This window comes from Xiphophorus hellerii, chromosome 20 (genome assembly GCF_003331165.1).
Source record: "Xiphophorus hellerii strain 12219 chromosome 20, Xiphophorus_hellerii-4.1, whole genome shotgun sequence".
In the NCBI taxonomy this organism is placed as follows: Eukaryota; Metazoa; Chordata; class Actinopteri; order Cyprinodontiformes; family Poeciliidae; genus Xiphophorus; species Xiphophorus hellerii.
Genome location: NC_045691.1, coordinates 24,727,189 through 24,746,247, shown reverse-complemented (window position 1 = coordinate 24,746,247; position 19,059 = coordinate 24,727,189). Strand labels below are relative to the sequence as shown.

Here is a 19,059-nt window from a genome sequence, read left to right as displayed (position 1 = left end):
TGGGTCCGGGAGTCGAACTTGCGACAGCCGCGTCGAGGACTTGAGGCCTCCAAATGTGGGTCGCGCTAACCCCTACGCCACCACGGCACGCCCTTCTTAAAAGTTTTTAAGAAGGGTGATGTACTGAAACCACTTGTTTCAGTGCATCAATTCACCATCACACTTTCCCTGGGTACATGTGGCACTATGTGGCAAAACCGAATTAGAAATGCTCAAAGAAATTGTCATTTATCATGAATTATCCCTCACTAGTGTCACCTCGGCATCAGTATCTTCGCCTGTCACTTGTTTATCCAAAAGTCTCTCCTGACACCACAGACGCTAAGCCTCACCCACACATGTTCTCACCCCTCAGTACTTTGTCTGTGACTACACCAACAGCCTACAGCCATGCTTACCAGGCATTTCCAACAGGAAGCAGAATCTCTTCTTCCCTGAACTCACCTGACAGCAAAAGGAAGAAAGCTTGGTGGAAAACTTTTCAAAACATAAGGGGTGCTGAAGAACTTTGAGGATAAAAAAGCACACCAGGAGATGAAGTAAAGAAAAAAAAAAAAGGTAGGTGGCTTTAGAAAAAAATGGGGGGTTTTATTTGCAGGGTTTTTTTGGTTGTGTTGGTCTGTGTGGATAGAGAAGAGAGGAAAGGGGCTGGGGATACGAGGGGGCAGGGGAGGTGGAGCGTGGGGAAGCTCTCAGTGGCTCTTCCAGGGCCAAGTCGTCGCTCGGTTTCAAACAAACTCATTTATTCTATTTTGCTGGCTTTACCTTTAACTACAACAAAAGGCCGTTTACCGTTCTGCCTCCCTGAGCGCTCAGTTTCAAGGTTTGTCTACCATCTGGGTCTGTCCTGTGGCATCGCTCCTCTTTACTTCACACTCCCCATTAATCTAATTCAAACTTTACTACAGTCCCCTGCTGAAAGTAGAGGATATTAGTAGGAATTAAGCAATAATTACGCTATTAATGATCGCTAATTAACATGTTATTAATTACCAATTAATAAGCTATTAATGAATTGCTAAATAGTATTTAATTGTTTAACTCTTATACAGAGTGCAGGACTTTGCTGATGTATTCACTTTCCCACAAATTATGTTTCAGCCTCAAACCTCAATGTAATTTTTTGTTATTTTATGTGGTAGACCAATGCAAAGTCATGCATAACAGTGAAGCAGAAGGGAAATGACATATGTTGTTCAACTGTACTCATCCCCTTTTGCTTTCATACAATTGAAACGTAGGCCAGAATTGCTTTTTAAAGGTCACTTAATTGCTGAGGAGAGTCCAAAAGTATGCAGCCAAACAAAGATACAGTAGAAATAGAGCTGCTGTGAGAAGGCCTCAAAGGTTCGTTAGAGAACATTTGGGAACAAATAGTACCATGAAGACTAAGGAACATAGTAGACATGATCAGGGACAATACCTGGACTGTCAAATGTCATCATGAAGACATGCAAATAGACCAAAAGGTGTCATTGAAATACTAAATGTGGAGAAAAAACTGCCACCACATGTCACATGAGAACATCATGACTGCAGTGTAACATAGTGGTGGAAGCAACATGCTGTGGGAATGCTTTCCTTCATAGTAGACAAGCTACAAAAGACCTGGCAGTGGAATAGTTTTAAGCTCATTTATGTGTTAGAATACCCTAGTAAAACTTTGGGCCTAGTCAAAGTCCAGACCTAAATATCATTAAGAATAAGTGGCAGTGAGGTGCTCTTCACTCTAATCGATCTCGAGACATTTGAGAAAAATTTAGCAAAGATGTCAGTCTTTATATAGGATGAAGTGGTGTTCTGCACTTTTAGCTGTAATTTTCTATTAGCTGTTATTTGTAAGATAACTGGCTTTTCTTTTATGTTACCCTTTTATAACGCTTTGTGTTATTCTATTACATAAAATCCCGATAGATTACGTTAAAGTTTGTGAACGCAGCAGGACAACATATGCTGACAGGGTGTGAATACTTTTGCGCGCCACTGTATTTCAGTGAAATATGTTCAGACGGAATGTTTAAAGATTTGTTTTTGTGCCACAAATAGTTATGTCAAATCCTGGCAAGATAATAAATTGGCAGAGCACAGTTTTTAGGAACACAAAATCTCATTCTAGTTTTGGCCAAATATTTAATCTCTCCTCCTCTCCTTCCATGTGTCTCTGTTCCTTCCCTCCCCTTTTCTCGGAATAATATGCCACTGGGAAGTAAAAGAAGAAGAAGGAAAAAAAAAAAACTCCGAGCACGGATCCCCACTCCTCCGCTCTTCTCGACTGCACGTCTGTGATGTCATAATCACTCACATCAAAGGCTGCGCGCTCAACACGGCGACTGTCAGCTTCCCTGGAGGCGTCATTAAAAACGAACAGTGCAAACCAAGCTGGGCCTGACAGAAATGCATCAAAACTTCCCAACGCTCACCGGCGCGTGCGCCGAGCCACGCCACGCCACGCAGGCATTCAGGTGTGTGCGTGTGCAATTAAAAAAAAAAAAGAAAAGAAGAACAAACTTGCACACACACACACACGCAACTGTGAAATCCCCCCCCCCATAATCATTTATGCACTAAAGAAAACGCTCACATTGCACAAGATCCCTGAAACTCACATGCAGAATCTTCTAATGAATGAACTGGAGCTTCTCCTCCATCTCAGCACCAGAACTGGGTCTTTATATCATGTATGAATAAGAGCTAGACATTCAAGAGAGCATGGCATGCACGCAGCTGCACTGTACATGTGACTAATAACATCCACAGCGCCGCCGTGACGCAAGTGTGCGTTCACAATGTACGCCAATGTGGACTGAATTCAGAGCACGCACGTAAAGTGTAGAAAGAGCCCACATCCATCCACCCACCCAGTTTTCATCCCTCGCTGTCTATCTCAGACGTTTGGCCCACACACTCGGGCGCTCGCACACACATGCACGCATGCGCATGCCCGTTTACACAAACTGGAGGGGGAGATATAAATAGTACGCGTATGATGTGATATTTTGTGGTTTCTCCCTATGGGTTTGTGTGTATGTGACTGTCAAAATGAAGAGAGCGGGAGAGAGAGAAAGGCGGGATGGGTGTGAGAAATGGGAGGGAAAGATGGGCTTCGCTTAGATTTGCCTCATAGTGAACCCCCCAATCAGAAAAAGATGGAGATTCCAACTGGATTTGAAATAAATATAAGGAACTGCATGCTTTGAAGACAATTTTAAAAAAAAATGTGTGTGTTTGTGTCAGATTGTAGCTGCGTTTGTTTGTATGACTTACTCCTGGCAGGGTCTTCTGCTCATGCAATGCGTTCTGGGCTTTCAGGGCTGACTCTCTGGCACAGTAGGTGAGGAAGGCACAGCCTAAAAAAACACACACACACAGCAAAAGGAAGAAGCAGAGAGAAATGGTTATGTTTTACCATAACTCATCAGAAACATAAAGAGAATAAAGTCTGTATCAGTGATTAAGAAACACTCAAATATGACACACACACCACAGAAAGCCTGCAGCCATAGCTCTGAAACTCTGTCCATACAGGGAATTCACTTTGTATATGTCTGTGGGTGTTTTGTGCACAATGAACTACAATCTAATGACTGAATAAACAGAATGTTGTTTCCCCCCACACACACACACATTTTACTGTGGAACAAATGGGAGCAAAAGAAGAAGAAAAAAAACCTGTGTGACGATTTGTGTGCTCTGTTGTGTGAGAGCACCCATGCCAGAATCGACACTTTTAATCTGACGAAGCTTTCTCCCTGGCAGTCTGAAATAGCAGTTATCCATTTGTCCATCGCACCCTCCTGGCTGCTGTGACAGGGATAGACAGCCTGACAGCTTCTCCCTCTCTCTCCCTCGCTCTCTCCGAGGCCCCCTCCTCTGCACCTCCCTCCATTTTTCCGTCATCTCCCTGCTCCATATGCTCTGAGACTACCCACAATCCTCGGTTTTGTTAGCACCTGGGTTGACATGCGGGGGTGGAAGGAAGATGGAGATGCAGGAGGCACGAAAGACGACAAAGCCGCAGGGAACGTGTAGCGTTCCCTCGCCGCTGCCGCCGCCCATCTCCCCCGCCCCGCTGACAGAGACTGTCGGAGCTGACAACCTGTCAATCTGCAGATCAAGGCTAATGATTCATGTGTTTGACAGTTTAATAAAACACATACAAAAGCTGCTGCACAATAGGCAGAAGTGTTACAACACAGTTTCAGTTCATGTGGTATCAGCAGGTGTTTAGCTTGTTAACCCCTCCAACCCCACTTCCCTCCGCAGAACGTGTCCTCTTAATTAATTTAGTCTATTTTAGTCCAATCTAGTGGTGTTAAACATTAAAACACTGTGATATTCCTCATGAAAGTGAGAACTTGCTGTCAACATGTGCACCTAAGCTAAATATTATCAGCTACCAGTAAAAAGGTGACTGCTTTAAGGTTGTATTTATGTTTGAGACTCTTATTTTGTAGTAAGAAAGGTAGCGGTTCTACAGCTGCCCTGTTGGGTTGACGATAAACAAAGACTTCTCATTTGGCTGGTCATCTACAGACGCAACTTTTCCTGCCTGCTGTTTATAATGGTTTACTCAAAATACATTGAATATCTTTTCACAACTACAAGAGCAGCATAATATATTCTGGGTTCCAAAAGAAAAGAAATTTGAGATTACTGCAAAATTGTCAGAATTAACATAGTTTTACTCTTAGACTAAATAAACAGTAGAAAATATATAATTTTTTCTCTATCTAAAAAAGTCCAACATTACTAAGAGTGAACCTCAAACTCGCCCACTTCATCCAAGGATTTGAGTCGTCGGTTTTGACACACAGCTGTGCAAATTTAGATCCTTGAAAATTATTTTCAGGAAGAACTACCATTTGTTGCATTTGGACTTTCCTATGTTACAGACTGGAAAACGTATTATATTTTACTACAGTAGCAAAAGAAAGTTTTTGGACTTATTGACCAATTTTAATTTTTTCTTTCAAATGAAATCATCTATATGACTATATATATGTATATATATATATATATATCTATATATATATATATATATATATATATATATATATGTGCCACAAACACATACAACTGAACATCCCATAATATCTTTAAAAAGTGTATACTTTAGTCTAAAATCACTAGTTCCTAACGGAAAGAACCAGGGCCACTGTAATTCGTCTCAAGTATGCCATAAAACATACTTTGGGATATAAATGGAAAAACAGTAAAGTCTCTACTTTTACATGACATTCTGCTTATTTAAAGTGGTGAAATTTTTCATGCTTTTGTTTCATGCCTACATAGTGCATTACGTTTCATTGAGGCAGTCATGCCAGTTCAAGGCCCTTGCCGAGTTTCTGCCTGTAATTTAGGAAAAGTATGTTTTCTGATGGGTGATTCCTGTAGGAATAACTGTACTGATTGCGTCTCATGCAGCGCTCTCTACAGGTGGTTTTTGCAGCAAAGATGCTAAACATTTGTGTGGCAACATTTCCAGTAATGGCTTGGAAGAAGAAACGGCGACAGAGTCAGGGATCGTATGATTTGTGCAAACTACAAGAACACAACAGCTGGTTAACCGTTGATGCTGACGACTTTAAGGTTGGTGACAACGTCGGAGCTTGTTGTAGGTGCTAAGCTAACAGGCTATTTGAAAGTTTTTCTGATTCATGCATCAGTTTCCAAGATCTAGAATACTTAGAAAGGCTTAACTAGACAATTCTATGCTGGCGTCTAGGACCAATTAGTGTTAGCCGAGCATAAAAACATTACATCAGGACATTTTCCAAAGCCTTTATTTGGCTTGTGAAAACACATAAGCTTCCTTGAGTTCCCCTAAAGTATTGCTAAAGTCTTCCCCTGTACATGACAAAAGGCTTGTATCGTTCTATTAAACCCAATTGCATGCACCATCTTGTCACAAACCTCATACTGCGCTAAGCGGTGAAAACTCTTTAAAATATCTAAAAACGACTATCAACGTGTTGCCTTTCTATATGATAAGTCTTCAAGTTTGATGCTTTTCAAAGGAATACATCTCTCAGTGAATAAAGAAGCATCAACCTTAAAACTACAGGAAAAAAGAACAACTCATGCCTAGGCTTTGACAGATTCTTCTTTTTTCATTTCTATAACCAGACATATCTGCAAGCAGGCTTCGGCAAACACCCTGCTGCCATGCAGCAAACACAAGCACAAAGATACAAAAGAACCACAGTTTGCTCTGAAAACATCAAGGGCTAAACATTAGACGATTATCATAGACCTCTTCCCCCCCCAAAGACACAAACACAGTGCAGTTTAAAGAAAGGAAGGCCTTCTAATAGCTCTTCCCATTTCTGCTTCACTTTGTTCTTTCTGAATACCCCTGGCTATTTATTGTTAAAAGTCTAGGACTACATACTGTATGTGGGAGCAGCATGCCTACCATCCTCCATGCTCCATGTCTTTAACCCCGGGTCGTCCTGATGGTGGGACACCGGGGAGCTCTGCCTGTTGGTGTTTTTAATTAACGGCCCTCTCTCTCATTAGGCGAAGCGGGAGCTGGCCGCTGACAGCTCTGCTACCTTCTTGTCCTCTCAGGGCCTGTCGCGTTAATGCTACATGCTAGCGCCGTCCCATAGGAGGCACACACACAAAAGCCTCTGATTCATGTGCCTGACACTCACTCACATGTTCGGGGCACAGGCACCCAGCGCAACCGATACATTCAACACGGAAAGAAGAAGCGAATCCATCATTCCAGTCATAGCAGGTTAAATGATTGTACTCATTTAACCTGAATTTGCACTTTAAAAGATGGAAGATGAATTTGAATTTCATGTCTAGTTACTGTGATTTAATTGAATAGACAAATCAAAGGAAGCAAATAACTCTGAAATAGGAGGAAAATCATGTCTTTAATTACTTAAACAATATCTTCCCCTTTACGCTGACACCCTGTAATAAAATACAGTAAACTAAACTGTCTAAGAGTGCAACATAACTGGGGCACCATTTGCAGAGGCTGCAGCCCTCAATGTAGCTGCCCCTGATTTGACCCCCGGCTATTTGCTGCATGTCTTCCTCGTCTCTCCAGCTGCCCTCCTTCCCTACCAGCTGCTTATGAATAAAGGCCACTGGTAGCACAAGAACCATAAAAGATATTAACTAACAGTAATTAAAATACACCCGTGTGTAATCTAATTCCAGTACGAACACAGCTGATCTGTGCATCGCACATGACACTGATCACAGTTCCACTGTGAAACATGGCGTTATGCATTGAGGAAGCTTTCTGCTGCCATCTTGGAACTGCCGGGAAGATGAAGAAAACTAAATACAAGTTTGAAACGAAACAAGTTGAGCAGAAACAGACGTGCAGCAGAGGCAAACAAGACAACGAACCGATGTGTCCCAGGGTAGCCATGAGCTTCAATGGAACGGTTTAGAGCACTGGAGTCCAAACTTTTTGTCAAGTTAACAGAATTCACAGGCCAAAAATATAATACAAATCATTTGTGGGAAAGGAATGTGTATATTACGGCTTATGCACAACTTAAAAAGCATTTTGCTCATTTTTTTGGGCTCAACTAAACCTGTTTCCTCCCCACAAGGAAAACAAAAAAAGAAAAGAAAAAAACAAACACACACCCAGCACATGAGACTAGAATTTGGGTCATTTTTATTAAAAGCATTATTTAGGCTTTTTTAAAAATTCCATCCATCCATTTTCTGTTCACCCTTTGTCCCTAATGGGATCGGGAGGGTTGCTGGTGCCTATCTCCAGCTACGTTCCGGGCAAGAGGCGGGGTACACCCTGGACAGGTCGCCAGTCTGTCGCAGGGCAACACAGAGACATACAGAACAAACAACCATGCACACACACACTCACACCTAGGGAGAATTTAGAGAGAGAGACCAATTAACCTGACAGTCATGTTTTTGGACTGTGGGAGGAAGCTGGAGTACCCGGAGAGAACCCACGCATGCACAGGGAGAACATGCAAACTCCATGCAGAAAGACCCCAGCCGGGAATCAAACCCAGGACCTTCTTGCTGCAAGGCAACAGTGCTACCAATTGTGCCACTGTGCAGCCCTCTTTTTTTTTTTATTATTATTTTTTATTAATTGAAACCACACTTAGTTGCACCAAAGTCTGCTTTTGAATAAAAGTCACTAGACCCTATTTATTTTGAAATTAAAAGAAAAAAAAATGTGGCTAATTCATATTTGAATAATTGTAATTCTAATTTATCATTAATAGTTTTGCTCTAATAAAAAAAAAAAAAACAGCTCTGCATTTGCATCAATCACCTTGATGCAAATGGAGCTGCTGGGCCACATTTGTATCATTTTTGAATTGCAAAGTCGCAAATGCCTCCTGGGGAGCACTATGGTTGCCCCTGGTTTCGAATACTGACTTAGAATAATAGAGAGTCAAAGACTTGAGTCTCATCGAGGAAGTGTGGAAAAAAACAAAACATGAATCTGTGACAAAATCTGTGCAACTACGCTGAGCCTGAATTATTGTGCACTTCCTAGTCTGTAAATTTCATCAGCGGGAAACCTTTCAAAATAACACATATATATGACAAGAGCTTGGTAGCTTCACTTTTGCCATAGTGTTTCCCACTGTAAACACATTTCATAATCAGTTCTGACAACCGAAAATTTCTAAACCAATTATACAATGCATTTCTGCTGCTAATGTATTCACCTAACATTCAGCATCGTGCCCGAATGTGGCGTTTTAAATCTGATTTCTGCATTTATAAAGCAGCAGTAAATGCCCCCACTTGAAAACATAATGTAGTGTCAGAAGCACAGATGTGAAAAAGAGGAGAGCATGGTTTTATCACACGTCACGCTGTCACTGTAATATTGCCAGTATTATTGCAACTGCATGATTTTATACGATCACGCAGTTCGGTACGTCTGCTACCAGTGAGCGCAGGGACTCATCTTCAAGCCAAATATTACATATTTAGTTCAGTAACATCAAATAAATCTATAGTGAAACACAGCAGAGACACATACGAACTCGACGGCCACTTTATTAGGTACATCGTTTCATTTGCTTGTCGCTAAGACGAATAGTGAATCGGCTAATTTAATGACAGCAACTGAAATAATCTCAAAGCATCAACAAGAGAACTTGTTGAAGATTATGCCAAGCATCAGAGTGAGGAAGACAGGAAGGGATTTAGGTGACTTAAAAAAAAAAGAAAAAAAAAGACTTGGTTGTTGGTGTGAGACAGGACTTTAGAAACTGCTGAGCCACTGAAGTTTTCATGCACAACCATATCTTGAGTTCATAGAAAATGACCCGAAAAGGAGAAACTACCCAGTGAGCAGCAGTGGTGTGAATGAAAATGGTTGGTTGATTTCAGAACTCAAAAGGAAATGTGGAGTGGCTAAAGTAAATGGAAAAGCTGAAATAACTTGCTATACCCAATGTCTTCGGAATACCATGTCTTCATGCAAAACATGCAACCGTCTGAGATTACACTGATCTGAGAAAAAAATGACAAAAAAGGAAAAAATAACCCAACTTTGATTATTTTGATTGAAATTGTTCAAACAAATCTCATACTGTGTTTCTGATGAATCTCTGTTCAGAGTAATAAACATCAAAATTGAGCTGCCTAATTGTAACTTATATTTTAATCCTTAGGGATAACAACTAAACACAAACCATCCGGGTGAATGCAGCTCATATACAGCCACCTCACATCAGAAAAGGGCATCTGATTGTATGTGAATACAGATTTAATGTCTGCTTCTGTAATAAACAACATGTGGTTAGAAACAAACCTTCAGTGAAAAAAGAAAGTAAATATCTTGCTCTAAGAGCAGCAGTTAAAGGAGGTTTCACAGCAAAAAGGTGCTTGAAAAAGGTGGCGAGGCGACACGGTTCTACAGTCCGCTGATGACGAGTCTGCCATGGATCCATGTGCATTATATTCGGTTTAAGTCGTACTGCTGGATATGCAGCAGCGGCCAAAGATATTGAGCCACCTTTCACTCTGCAGGTCTTCTGAAGGTCTCCCTCTATTTTTCCCCTTCATACATAAGCTTCTTTTTTCAGTCGTCCATTTACCTGACTGCTTTCAGACTGATGCATGTTTTATTTGGTAAGCCACTTAACTCTGATCTATGAATCATTCAAGCATAAGAAACACCTACATCAAAGGACGAGCCGGTGCAGCTACACAAAACTGACACCTTAGCAATGAGCCAATTTTAAGTTGTATCTTTAGGCTTCTTTGTTCCTGGGGGCTTGCCGGCTGAATCTAGAAATAATGCTAAAGATAACACAGCTTGACAGGCCTAAAATAGCACTTTTTTTCACCAGTAAGGTGATTCACAAAGAGCTATTAGCCGAAAAGAATGCACATGCACGTGGCACTGAGTCCAACGCGCTGACACACTTCCACATATGCACGCATTAAAAGTGACAGTCAACAAACGTTCAATTTATCATCATTGTCACAAGTCAGATGCTGGCAGTGGCTCTAGTATCTGACTAAGGCCTGCATTGGCCCAGGAGAGAGAGATAAGCTGTTTGTTTCTGCTGTCAATGCTGCCAATTTAGTTTCCCATCACTTCAAATTCAAATCAACAGTAGCGCAGAGGGGATCTGAGAGAATGTACGTCTGAGACAAGAGGAAGAGATGGTGGGGGGGAGAGAGAGGGAGCGGGAAGGGCAAAGGAGCAAAAAGAAAGAGGAGGAAAAGAACAGCAGAGAGGAAAAGCAGAACAGCACGGGATGCTCGGGTAGAGAGGAGGGGGGGAGGTAGAGCAGATAAGATCACCTAGCTTCTGTGAACACCATCCTCCTGTGTCCTACACTCGCTTCTTATCTCAACTGCTGCAGACACCCTAAAGGGACACACACCCACAGAGAGAGAGAGAGAGAGAGATGTAGAAAAAGAGTGAAAGACAGAAAAAAATATGAGAAAGGGAAAGAGAGCAGATGAAAGAAAAGCAGCAAGGGAACGGTGGAGGCTGAATAACTCTGGTGGGGGAAGAAGAAAGAAATCCACCAACTGTCACCAGGCCTCTTTCAAACGGCAGATGTGCCGGACCGCGTTCAGCTCTGACCTTGCTAACTACTGAACATTTTGACTTTATGAGCTGACCTTTCCCGCAGTTCTCTGAAAAGTCGATTATGGAAAACTTTTTATATTACGAATTTCCAGCGGCAATAAAAAGTGTGCATAGACTTTCAACTTTTTTTAAAATTTATTTTTTAACACACTGTCTCATTAAACAACAGAAACATTAAATACCAGAAAATCAAAGACCTTTTGGACTTTGATTTTCCTATTATATTATATTATATTATATTATATTATATTATATTATATTGCGAGCCATACGGTTACTGTATTTGAGTTGTAGTTAGTTGGGAGTCACATAAAGACATTCCAACCTTTGTTTAAAAATCATGTGAGGAATTAACTTTGTCAAAATTCAGATCCAAATCCAATTAATACTTAACCTAATGAATAATTGTTTACCAGTTTCTCATCAATCACTCTGACTGAGTCTGAGCTATTTTGCAAATTAGAATGAATAGAAGAAACCTATTCATTCTAATGGTAGAAACCTGGAAGAGAAATCCCCAAAAAGCCTTACATCTGCAGCTCTGAGTCACTAAAGTGCGGCTCGATGCATTTGCGAGCCACACTTTTCGTATTTTATATTGCCAAAAATGTTGAAAACCATGCATCCTCTTTCTTCAACTTTACCTTTATGCTCTTTGTGTTGAGCCACCACTTAAAATCTAAAAAATAAAAATTAAAGGGCATAAGCGATTTTGTAAGGAATCATAAAAACATAAGTCTAGCTAGTTTTCTCTTTCTACAATTTCTGCCAACTGCATGGATTCTTGTACTCTGTGTGTTATCATATCTTTCACATCAAATCACAGTTTTTAATGGATGTTTGTGAAATAGTGCTACTAGCTCCTAGATGCATTAAAAAAACCCTCAAAACAAATTCAACCTAAATATGTCAACCAGCATCTTAGGCATGACATTATGATGTTTTCTGACATACCAGAACATTTTTAATTAAAATTATGTGTTCCCTGGCAATAATCTGAACATGGGTTGACACTTATAGTCTTCATCGTCACAATGATCCAAACCACAGTTTTTGAATTTACAGACATACACAAAGTCAACGTTCATCCATGAGCATTTGAGTGCCCAGATTTAAATCCCTCAGAAAATCTGCAAGAGTTACTGAACACTAGCACCCAGGACAATACAGAGCAGGAGTACCCAAGTGAATCAAACGGCTGAATTCCCTCATCAGGATGTCATTCAGCTCTGCAGAGGACTGGTAACGAGCCATTCATTTAATTCAGGTGTGTTGGATGCATTTAAAAGTTGCAGGATGGTAACTCTCGAGGACGGGAGATGGGGATCCCTAAAGTAGAGAGAGATCATGATGAAAGGGATGTTTGAATCTGATCTTTATGTGATCCAACCCTAAGAAATGTTACTGAACAGGGTGAAGTGCTGCCTTATTGGTAAAACGGGGCTGTTTAAGTTGCTTACTGTATGGGGTTCCGACAGTTATGCAACCAGTGACTTTGTGAAAAACAATAATTTCCCAACGTGGGATTTTCTTTCTCCAGAATAAAGGAATCCGTGTGAGATCATCCTGCTGCAAAAACAAAACAAAAAAAAAGGATTCAAAACTTTTCTTGCACATTTCTGCTCAGCTTTCCTAAGGATGCCGTGTGGGATCATTTTTTCCAACCTTTTTTAACCGCTGCGCATTAAAATAGGTCACGACTCATATTGTTATTTTCAAAGTAAATGTTCAGCTTTTTTTCCTTCAAGTTTTTTTTTTTGTCTGTGATTCATCCTTTCTGCTTGTTTCTTACTGTGACATTGCTCAGTCTTGATCTCGCTTGCTGGGAGGTCCTTGTAAGACTCGAGTCATCGCTCGGCGTCTTCGCTTGGATTCAATTGAACTGAAAGTGAATGACTGTCGCCTTAATGGCGCCTCGTGTCCAAGGGGCTTAAAGCATTAGAGCCTGTAGTTGTCTTGGGATGTATACTCCCTCGATTGACATTAACTGATTTTTTTGTTTGTTTTTGTTTAGAACGATTAAGCACAGATGTATAGTTACTAGCACTTTTATGCACTGCTCTGTTATATCAAACTCGTAAATGTAATTTTAATCATCCTCTGAAAAGATAAATAATTAAGGAGGCAGGTCATAATATTTTGTGAAGTACTTGCTTTTCATGTTTCATTAGGACCTCAATTTAAAAAAAAGTAATGTGGTTATCACCAAAATATGCGGTGGATATAGAACAGTTAAAGGTGGCAAATGTTTGACGTGAAATAACAACATCAAAATAAATCATTTAGGAACTTTTTACAATTTCAATATGATCTGTGGTATTACAATTTAATTGAAAAAACAAAGAAGTAATCTGTGCAATTGAATAAAAAATAAGAAAACTGAAACAATTAATGTTGTTAATGTTAACAGCACAATCAAAATCACCAATCTTGCAAACGCCAGCATCAGCAGGGAACTTCAATACAATATGAGGGATCTTGATGTCAGAAGGTATCACTCAGGAGAAGGGTACAAAAAAATACACCATCAAACATCCCTCCAAAATTTATGAAAAAGAGAAGAAAAGGTCAGGAAGATGATAACAGGTCTTCAGCAACACAAAAGGAGGAATTCCTTGTGAGTACATGTGAAAACAATTCTGCATTCTTCATAATTCTGGGGTATGGAGTGGAGTGAAGCCTTTTCTGACAAAGAAAAACAACCAAGCCCAAATAATTTCAAGTCTTATAAAACATGTGGGAAAATCTGCAACAAAGAGACAAAACAAAGGTTGAGCTTTTTAGCCATAATTCCATGTATGCGTTCATGTGCAAAAAAAAAACCAAACAACCCAACAACGCTGCACGCTATAATAATGACGCCACAGTTACAGTGAAGCACAGTGGCGTCTGCGTCATGCTCTGAGGCTTAGTCCTCAGCTGGAAATGAGGCCAAGAATAGATGGAGGCAGAACAAATTTAAAGGAAACTAATTTTTTAGCATATCACTTCTAAAAGCAAAAAAATATAATAATAAAAATAATAATAATAATAATAATAAAAATAATAATAATAATAACAATAATAATAATCCAAGTCAAGGAAATAATTGGTTCATCGGAAGAACATTAAAGTTTTGGAATAGCCTGGTCGGAGTACAGACCAGAGTCGACCTGAAAATCGGCTTGAAAAGTCAAAAAGAGATACATACACTCTCAGCATTTTTGCAAAGAAAAATGAGCAAATACTTCCAAATCAAGATGCGCCCTGCTGATAAAGTCATACCCAAAAAAAAAAGTTTTGAAATTGTTTTTGATTGCGTTTTTTCACCCCTGCCCCCCATCCCAAAACCCTGGCGTTTGAACAGGGTTTTAATTCATATTAGCTTTATTGAAAAAAGTCCAACAGCTAACTGCTCCAGTCCGTCTCAAACTGTCTGTAATACTTAAACGATGCTGTGAGGGAGGCACACATTTGCCAAGAGCTGCTGGAAGCCAACCGCATTCACTGTAAATAAAAGATACATACATTCAGCAGCAGGGTGAGACAAAAGATTCCCCACACTGCAGCTGTAACATAAAGTCTGATGATCACACTGATTATGCAATGTTTAACTCTTGTTGCAGATCTGACCTTTGTCACAGCAGCGGCTTTGGTCTAGGACCGGGAACCTCTACTCTTCCAATTCTCTTCTGACACTAATTACCACTCTACTACATTTAAATGAATTGCATCGTTATTGGACACATGAATTGCTTTTTTTTTTACCATCATGCACTGCCTGATGCCACCCAAGACTCCAAACTTGTGGGACAATGTTATTGCACAGAGTTCTCTAATTAACTTGTGCCTATTAATTCAGGGATTGTAACAGAGTGACATAAAAAGCTCCCCACCCTCTCGCTCCCTCTTCCTCTTCTTTTATTCCCCACCACAGACGAGGCGCAACTCCCAGTGATCATTTAAATATTTCAGGACATCTTGGTAAGAGCCCGAAATGAGTCAATAGCATTAAAAAGAGCTCTGCCGCACAAGTCCTGCAGCTCTGCCTCGCAAAAACGTTGCCATAAAACTTTGTTTGAGGCTGTCCAATTTCAGTCAGTCAGTAGAAATTCCCATGTTTCCCTCCACCTCGGTTCTGTTAACACTTATCTCCGCCTGAAAGGGTTGACCAAGGACACCCTTTGCTCAATAAACACAGGAATGCTTTTTTTCCCCCCTCCTCTCCCTTTTAAAGATTGACCTTAAGACAGGAATGTTCTGCCTAAATTTTTGTGAATGTTAAACCTTAGATAACCCTTCAATTTAGTGTTGAAATGGGTTGGAGTAAAGATAAAAATTTTTGACTTATTGTGTTCAGGGAAAAGACATAATACGTTTTGGTCTTTTGGTTGTGTAATGAAAATGAGTACCACTGAGAGCAGAACAAGAATATTTTTATAAGGGTTGTAATAAAAGAGCTTCTGATTAAAGAATGATACAGCTGCCCTTGTACTGCTGTGGCTTCTTTTCTCGGTATGAGACTTTCGACTGCTGAAATTCGGTGTGGGTCTTTTTTTTTTAAAGCTGTAAAACTGAAAGAGAAAAGTTAGTTGCAAATTGTAATTTCATAATTTCTCTAAAGTTCATCGGGGCTTTTAGTCTTCAGCCACTTGGATGGCACAGCTGTCAATAAATAAGACATGTATATAAAGGTTACGTCATACTACAGCCATATTCCAGGAGAAACATGGAAAACCGCTGCTGTTGGTCTACTCTAGATCGATCTACCTCGTATTGGTAACATAATAATTTGCATTCAAACAACGAGTTACCAGTTCCATTTGGGAGGATTATGAAAAAAGAAAAGTCAAAGTGAAAATGGTTTATTACCACAACTCTCCTCGGTTGGTGAAAAACATTCAAAGTCTGACTTTAAGATGATTTCAGATTATATTTCAACTCCTGAACACAACGCTGTTGAGCCACCCCATATTATGACTATTTACTGATTCCAGGTGATAAAATGTCCCATGTTATTTATTCTTTATGCAACTATTTCTGTAACCTGATGATGCTGCAGCTATAATTATTTTATTTTCCTATGTATTACGTTTGCCACAATGCTAGCTTCCACACTTACCACTGTTGCCCAGGACTAATTTCAATTGTTGGAGACAATAAAGGATATCTTTATCTGGATAACATCGCTTAAGGTGTTACTCTGAAAGTGATACACAGTTTATTTTGCTTCTCATTAGTTGGTCCAAACTAGTGAGATTGTGGCTGCAATATTTTGTAAGCGGCGAAACATTATAAATTACAGCCCCGTCACACTATTGCGTATCTCCGTTGAATATATTAAAGAAGATATGATGCAGACACTCTGTCTGCAACAATGAAGATTAATTCACCAAAGCCTATTAAATTGTTGGAGTGTGTACGACTGCAGAGGCGTGGGGACCGTTTCTGATTAATTCAGCTAATAACCCTGCAGTTTATAGAGAGCAACTTTCAGCAAAAGAGGATCAGGTAATCATTAAGACCGGAAAAAGAAGAAAGGAGAGATGGTGAAACCTCTCCAACGGAGCTGTGCATTTCACACCATTCATCCCAACACACACAAAACACAGGGACACGAGAGGTGACTGAGAAACTTCATATACATGACAGGGGTTGACGTTTCCCTAAATGCTCCTCGGTTATATTTACATCTGGACCTATACAAAACATGTTTTTAGATATAATATTTGAGGAAAGCTCGTCACAGCAGCATAATATATTACAACCAAATTTCAGGAAAGCGATAGACTCAAGAAAAAGCAGCAGAGAAAGCAGGTAATGTCTTACCTGCTATTGATAGCTCTCTTGGTATCTTCTTTTACCATTAGAGGGGGAAAGACTAAAGCGGACATCTATCATCCTAAGCTAACTCCAATCTCAGAAACATCGTAACCTTTAAATTGCCATCACATTTGCATTGAACGGTTATTTCCACCAAAGCCAGCGATTATTTACATGCCCATTAGCGCCATGGAGTGCGACAACAGTATTCTGCCGGTGGCAACTGTGTCACATCTAAGGCAAAGTAAGAAATCAATACAATCATGTTCACTTAAACTGAAGTTGTTTTGCTCATATCAAACAATTACTTTGACCAGAAACCCTTTGCATGTCCCACTCTCAACATGAGCTGCAAACTGTGAGCTATGTGGTGGTTCCTCAACATTATTTACCATGAAGATAATAATTGGCTTGACTCAAAATAACAACTCAAAACAACTGCAACAATGGCTGAAAGGGTCATAAAATAGCATTTGAAAATCTCCCAATCAGCTCCTTCAGACTAGCCAGCAACAAACAAACTCTTGGTGATACTGTGCATCTTCTGAAGTCTTTATAGGAGAAACTACTCAGTGCAACGCTGGTGAAAATGTTGCTGGAGGGCTAATAGAGGAGCCATGTTGTGATGACTTTCTGAAGGTGGAATTTCAGAGTTTTTAAAGAGACGAAAGCCCAATTTCAGGAAGTTAAATATCAAAGTCAAATTTCTTTTAAGTCATGTTTGATATATTTTGCATTTCTATAACGACTGAAAGGAACATAGTTACTTAATTATGCTATAAAATAGCACCCTGTGCTTAGAAAATACATAATACTGCCTCTTTAAGAACTTAAGTGGTTTGCACTCATTACAACGGAAAATTACAATAAGATGGCACATCTTACTACTGGATCAGACCTTTCAGTGTTGCTCCTATAAACAGCAGTTCAATAAAGCAGACCAGCCACTAACACCTCCTTCACCTTTGCTCACCTTTCAGATCATTACTCAGCACGGAGAAAAGAGGCAAAAGATAGAAGCTATTTTAGGGGACATAGCCAAGGTCTCCTACAACAGGGCAACTTTCTCCTGTATCATTTATAATGTTTAACTTGCAGCTATAGACCCTGATTAAATAAGAACAAGCCCTTTCACCATCCAACATGAGCTCAGAGAGTGATGCTGTGCTTTGTGTGTGAAGGGAGAACAATAGAAAACTTCAGTCACTCGCATTAAACATTCTTTTCATCTCGGAAAGCAGATCTTAAAAATCCAAGAGTTGATTCAGAAACTAATCAATGCTGGTCTTAAGTCTGTTGTTATTTCAACAGCGAGAAGAAAAACTAAAATTGTATTGAAAGAAGAGGTGAATTTGCTTGTACTGTTCTGTAATAGTTGATTCCCCGGTCTTGTCTTTAGGGAAGCAAGAATCTATGTCATAGAAGTGCTACACAATGTGGTTTTGAATGAGACATTTCAGTAAAGTGGGACCAAATGCAATGATTTAATCTTTTTAAGCTAAAACATTGTTCTTCAAGCGTGCAAAAGAAATGAAGTAAAATAAACATATGAGCAAGATAAAGGCGCAGGATATAATGATGTCATTTATGTTTCTAATGTACTACTATAAATTTGTATGTAATAAATAACCATCACAAAGAATAATGTTGGTGACAATATGCTTTGTGACAATGCCACTACTTTTTGAAGTATAGAACTTCAAAAAGGAAGTTATTAGACTTCCTTTTTGAAGAGGAAGTAGGAAAACAGTATATTTAAAGATCCTTCCTTTTCTGTCAGCTGATGAAATTTCACTCATAGGGTGTTTGGCAAACCACCAACATATCATGCTTCCTTCAACACGTTTGAGAATTTGAATATATTTTTATTCTTCTCTATATAGTTCTAGATTTTGAAAGTGGAATTATTTTTTTTGGCTATCACTTTCTGGTGTGGCTTGTTGATGCAATATCAAGGAATATCAAGAGCACTGTTCAGTCCATTGTTTCAAAATGGTAAGAGAATAGCTCAACTGCACTAATGAAATATCTTTGTTCTTCGTTATTAAAAGAGTACAAGGAACTTTGGAGGGATGAAAAATTGCCTTTTATCTAACTAAAATAAAAGATGTTATTTTCTTCCACAGTACAGTCAAGACAGGTACAACCACATGAAATGGATAACCAAAAAAATATTA

General features: G+C 39.6%; 1 protein-coding gene across 6 annotated transcripts in view; it reads right to left on the bottom strand.

Moving 5' to 3' along the window:
• celf4 (CUGBP, Elav-like family member 4) overlaps positions 1-19,059 on the bottom strand; it is a 142,125-nt gene that overhangs the window by 100,255 nt on the left and 22,811 nt on the right. For all 6 annotated transcript variants that reach the window (XM_032549236.1, XM_032549234.1, XM_032549230.1 and 3 more), the window contains exon 2: positions 3,265-3,347. In XM_032549236.1, coding sequence (XP_032405127.1) covers positions 3,265-3,347 — 83 coding nt within the window. The remainder of the gene's footprint in view (positions 1-3,264; positions 3,348-19,059) is intronic.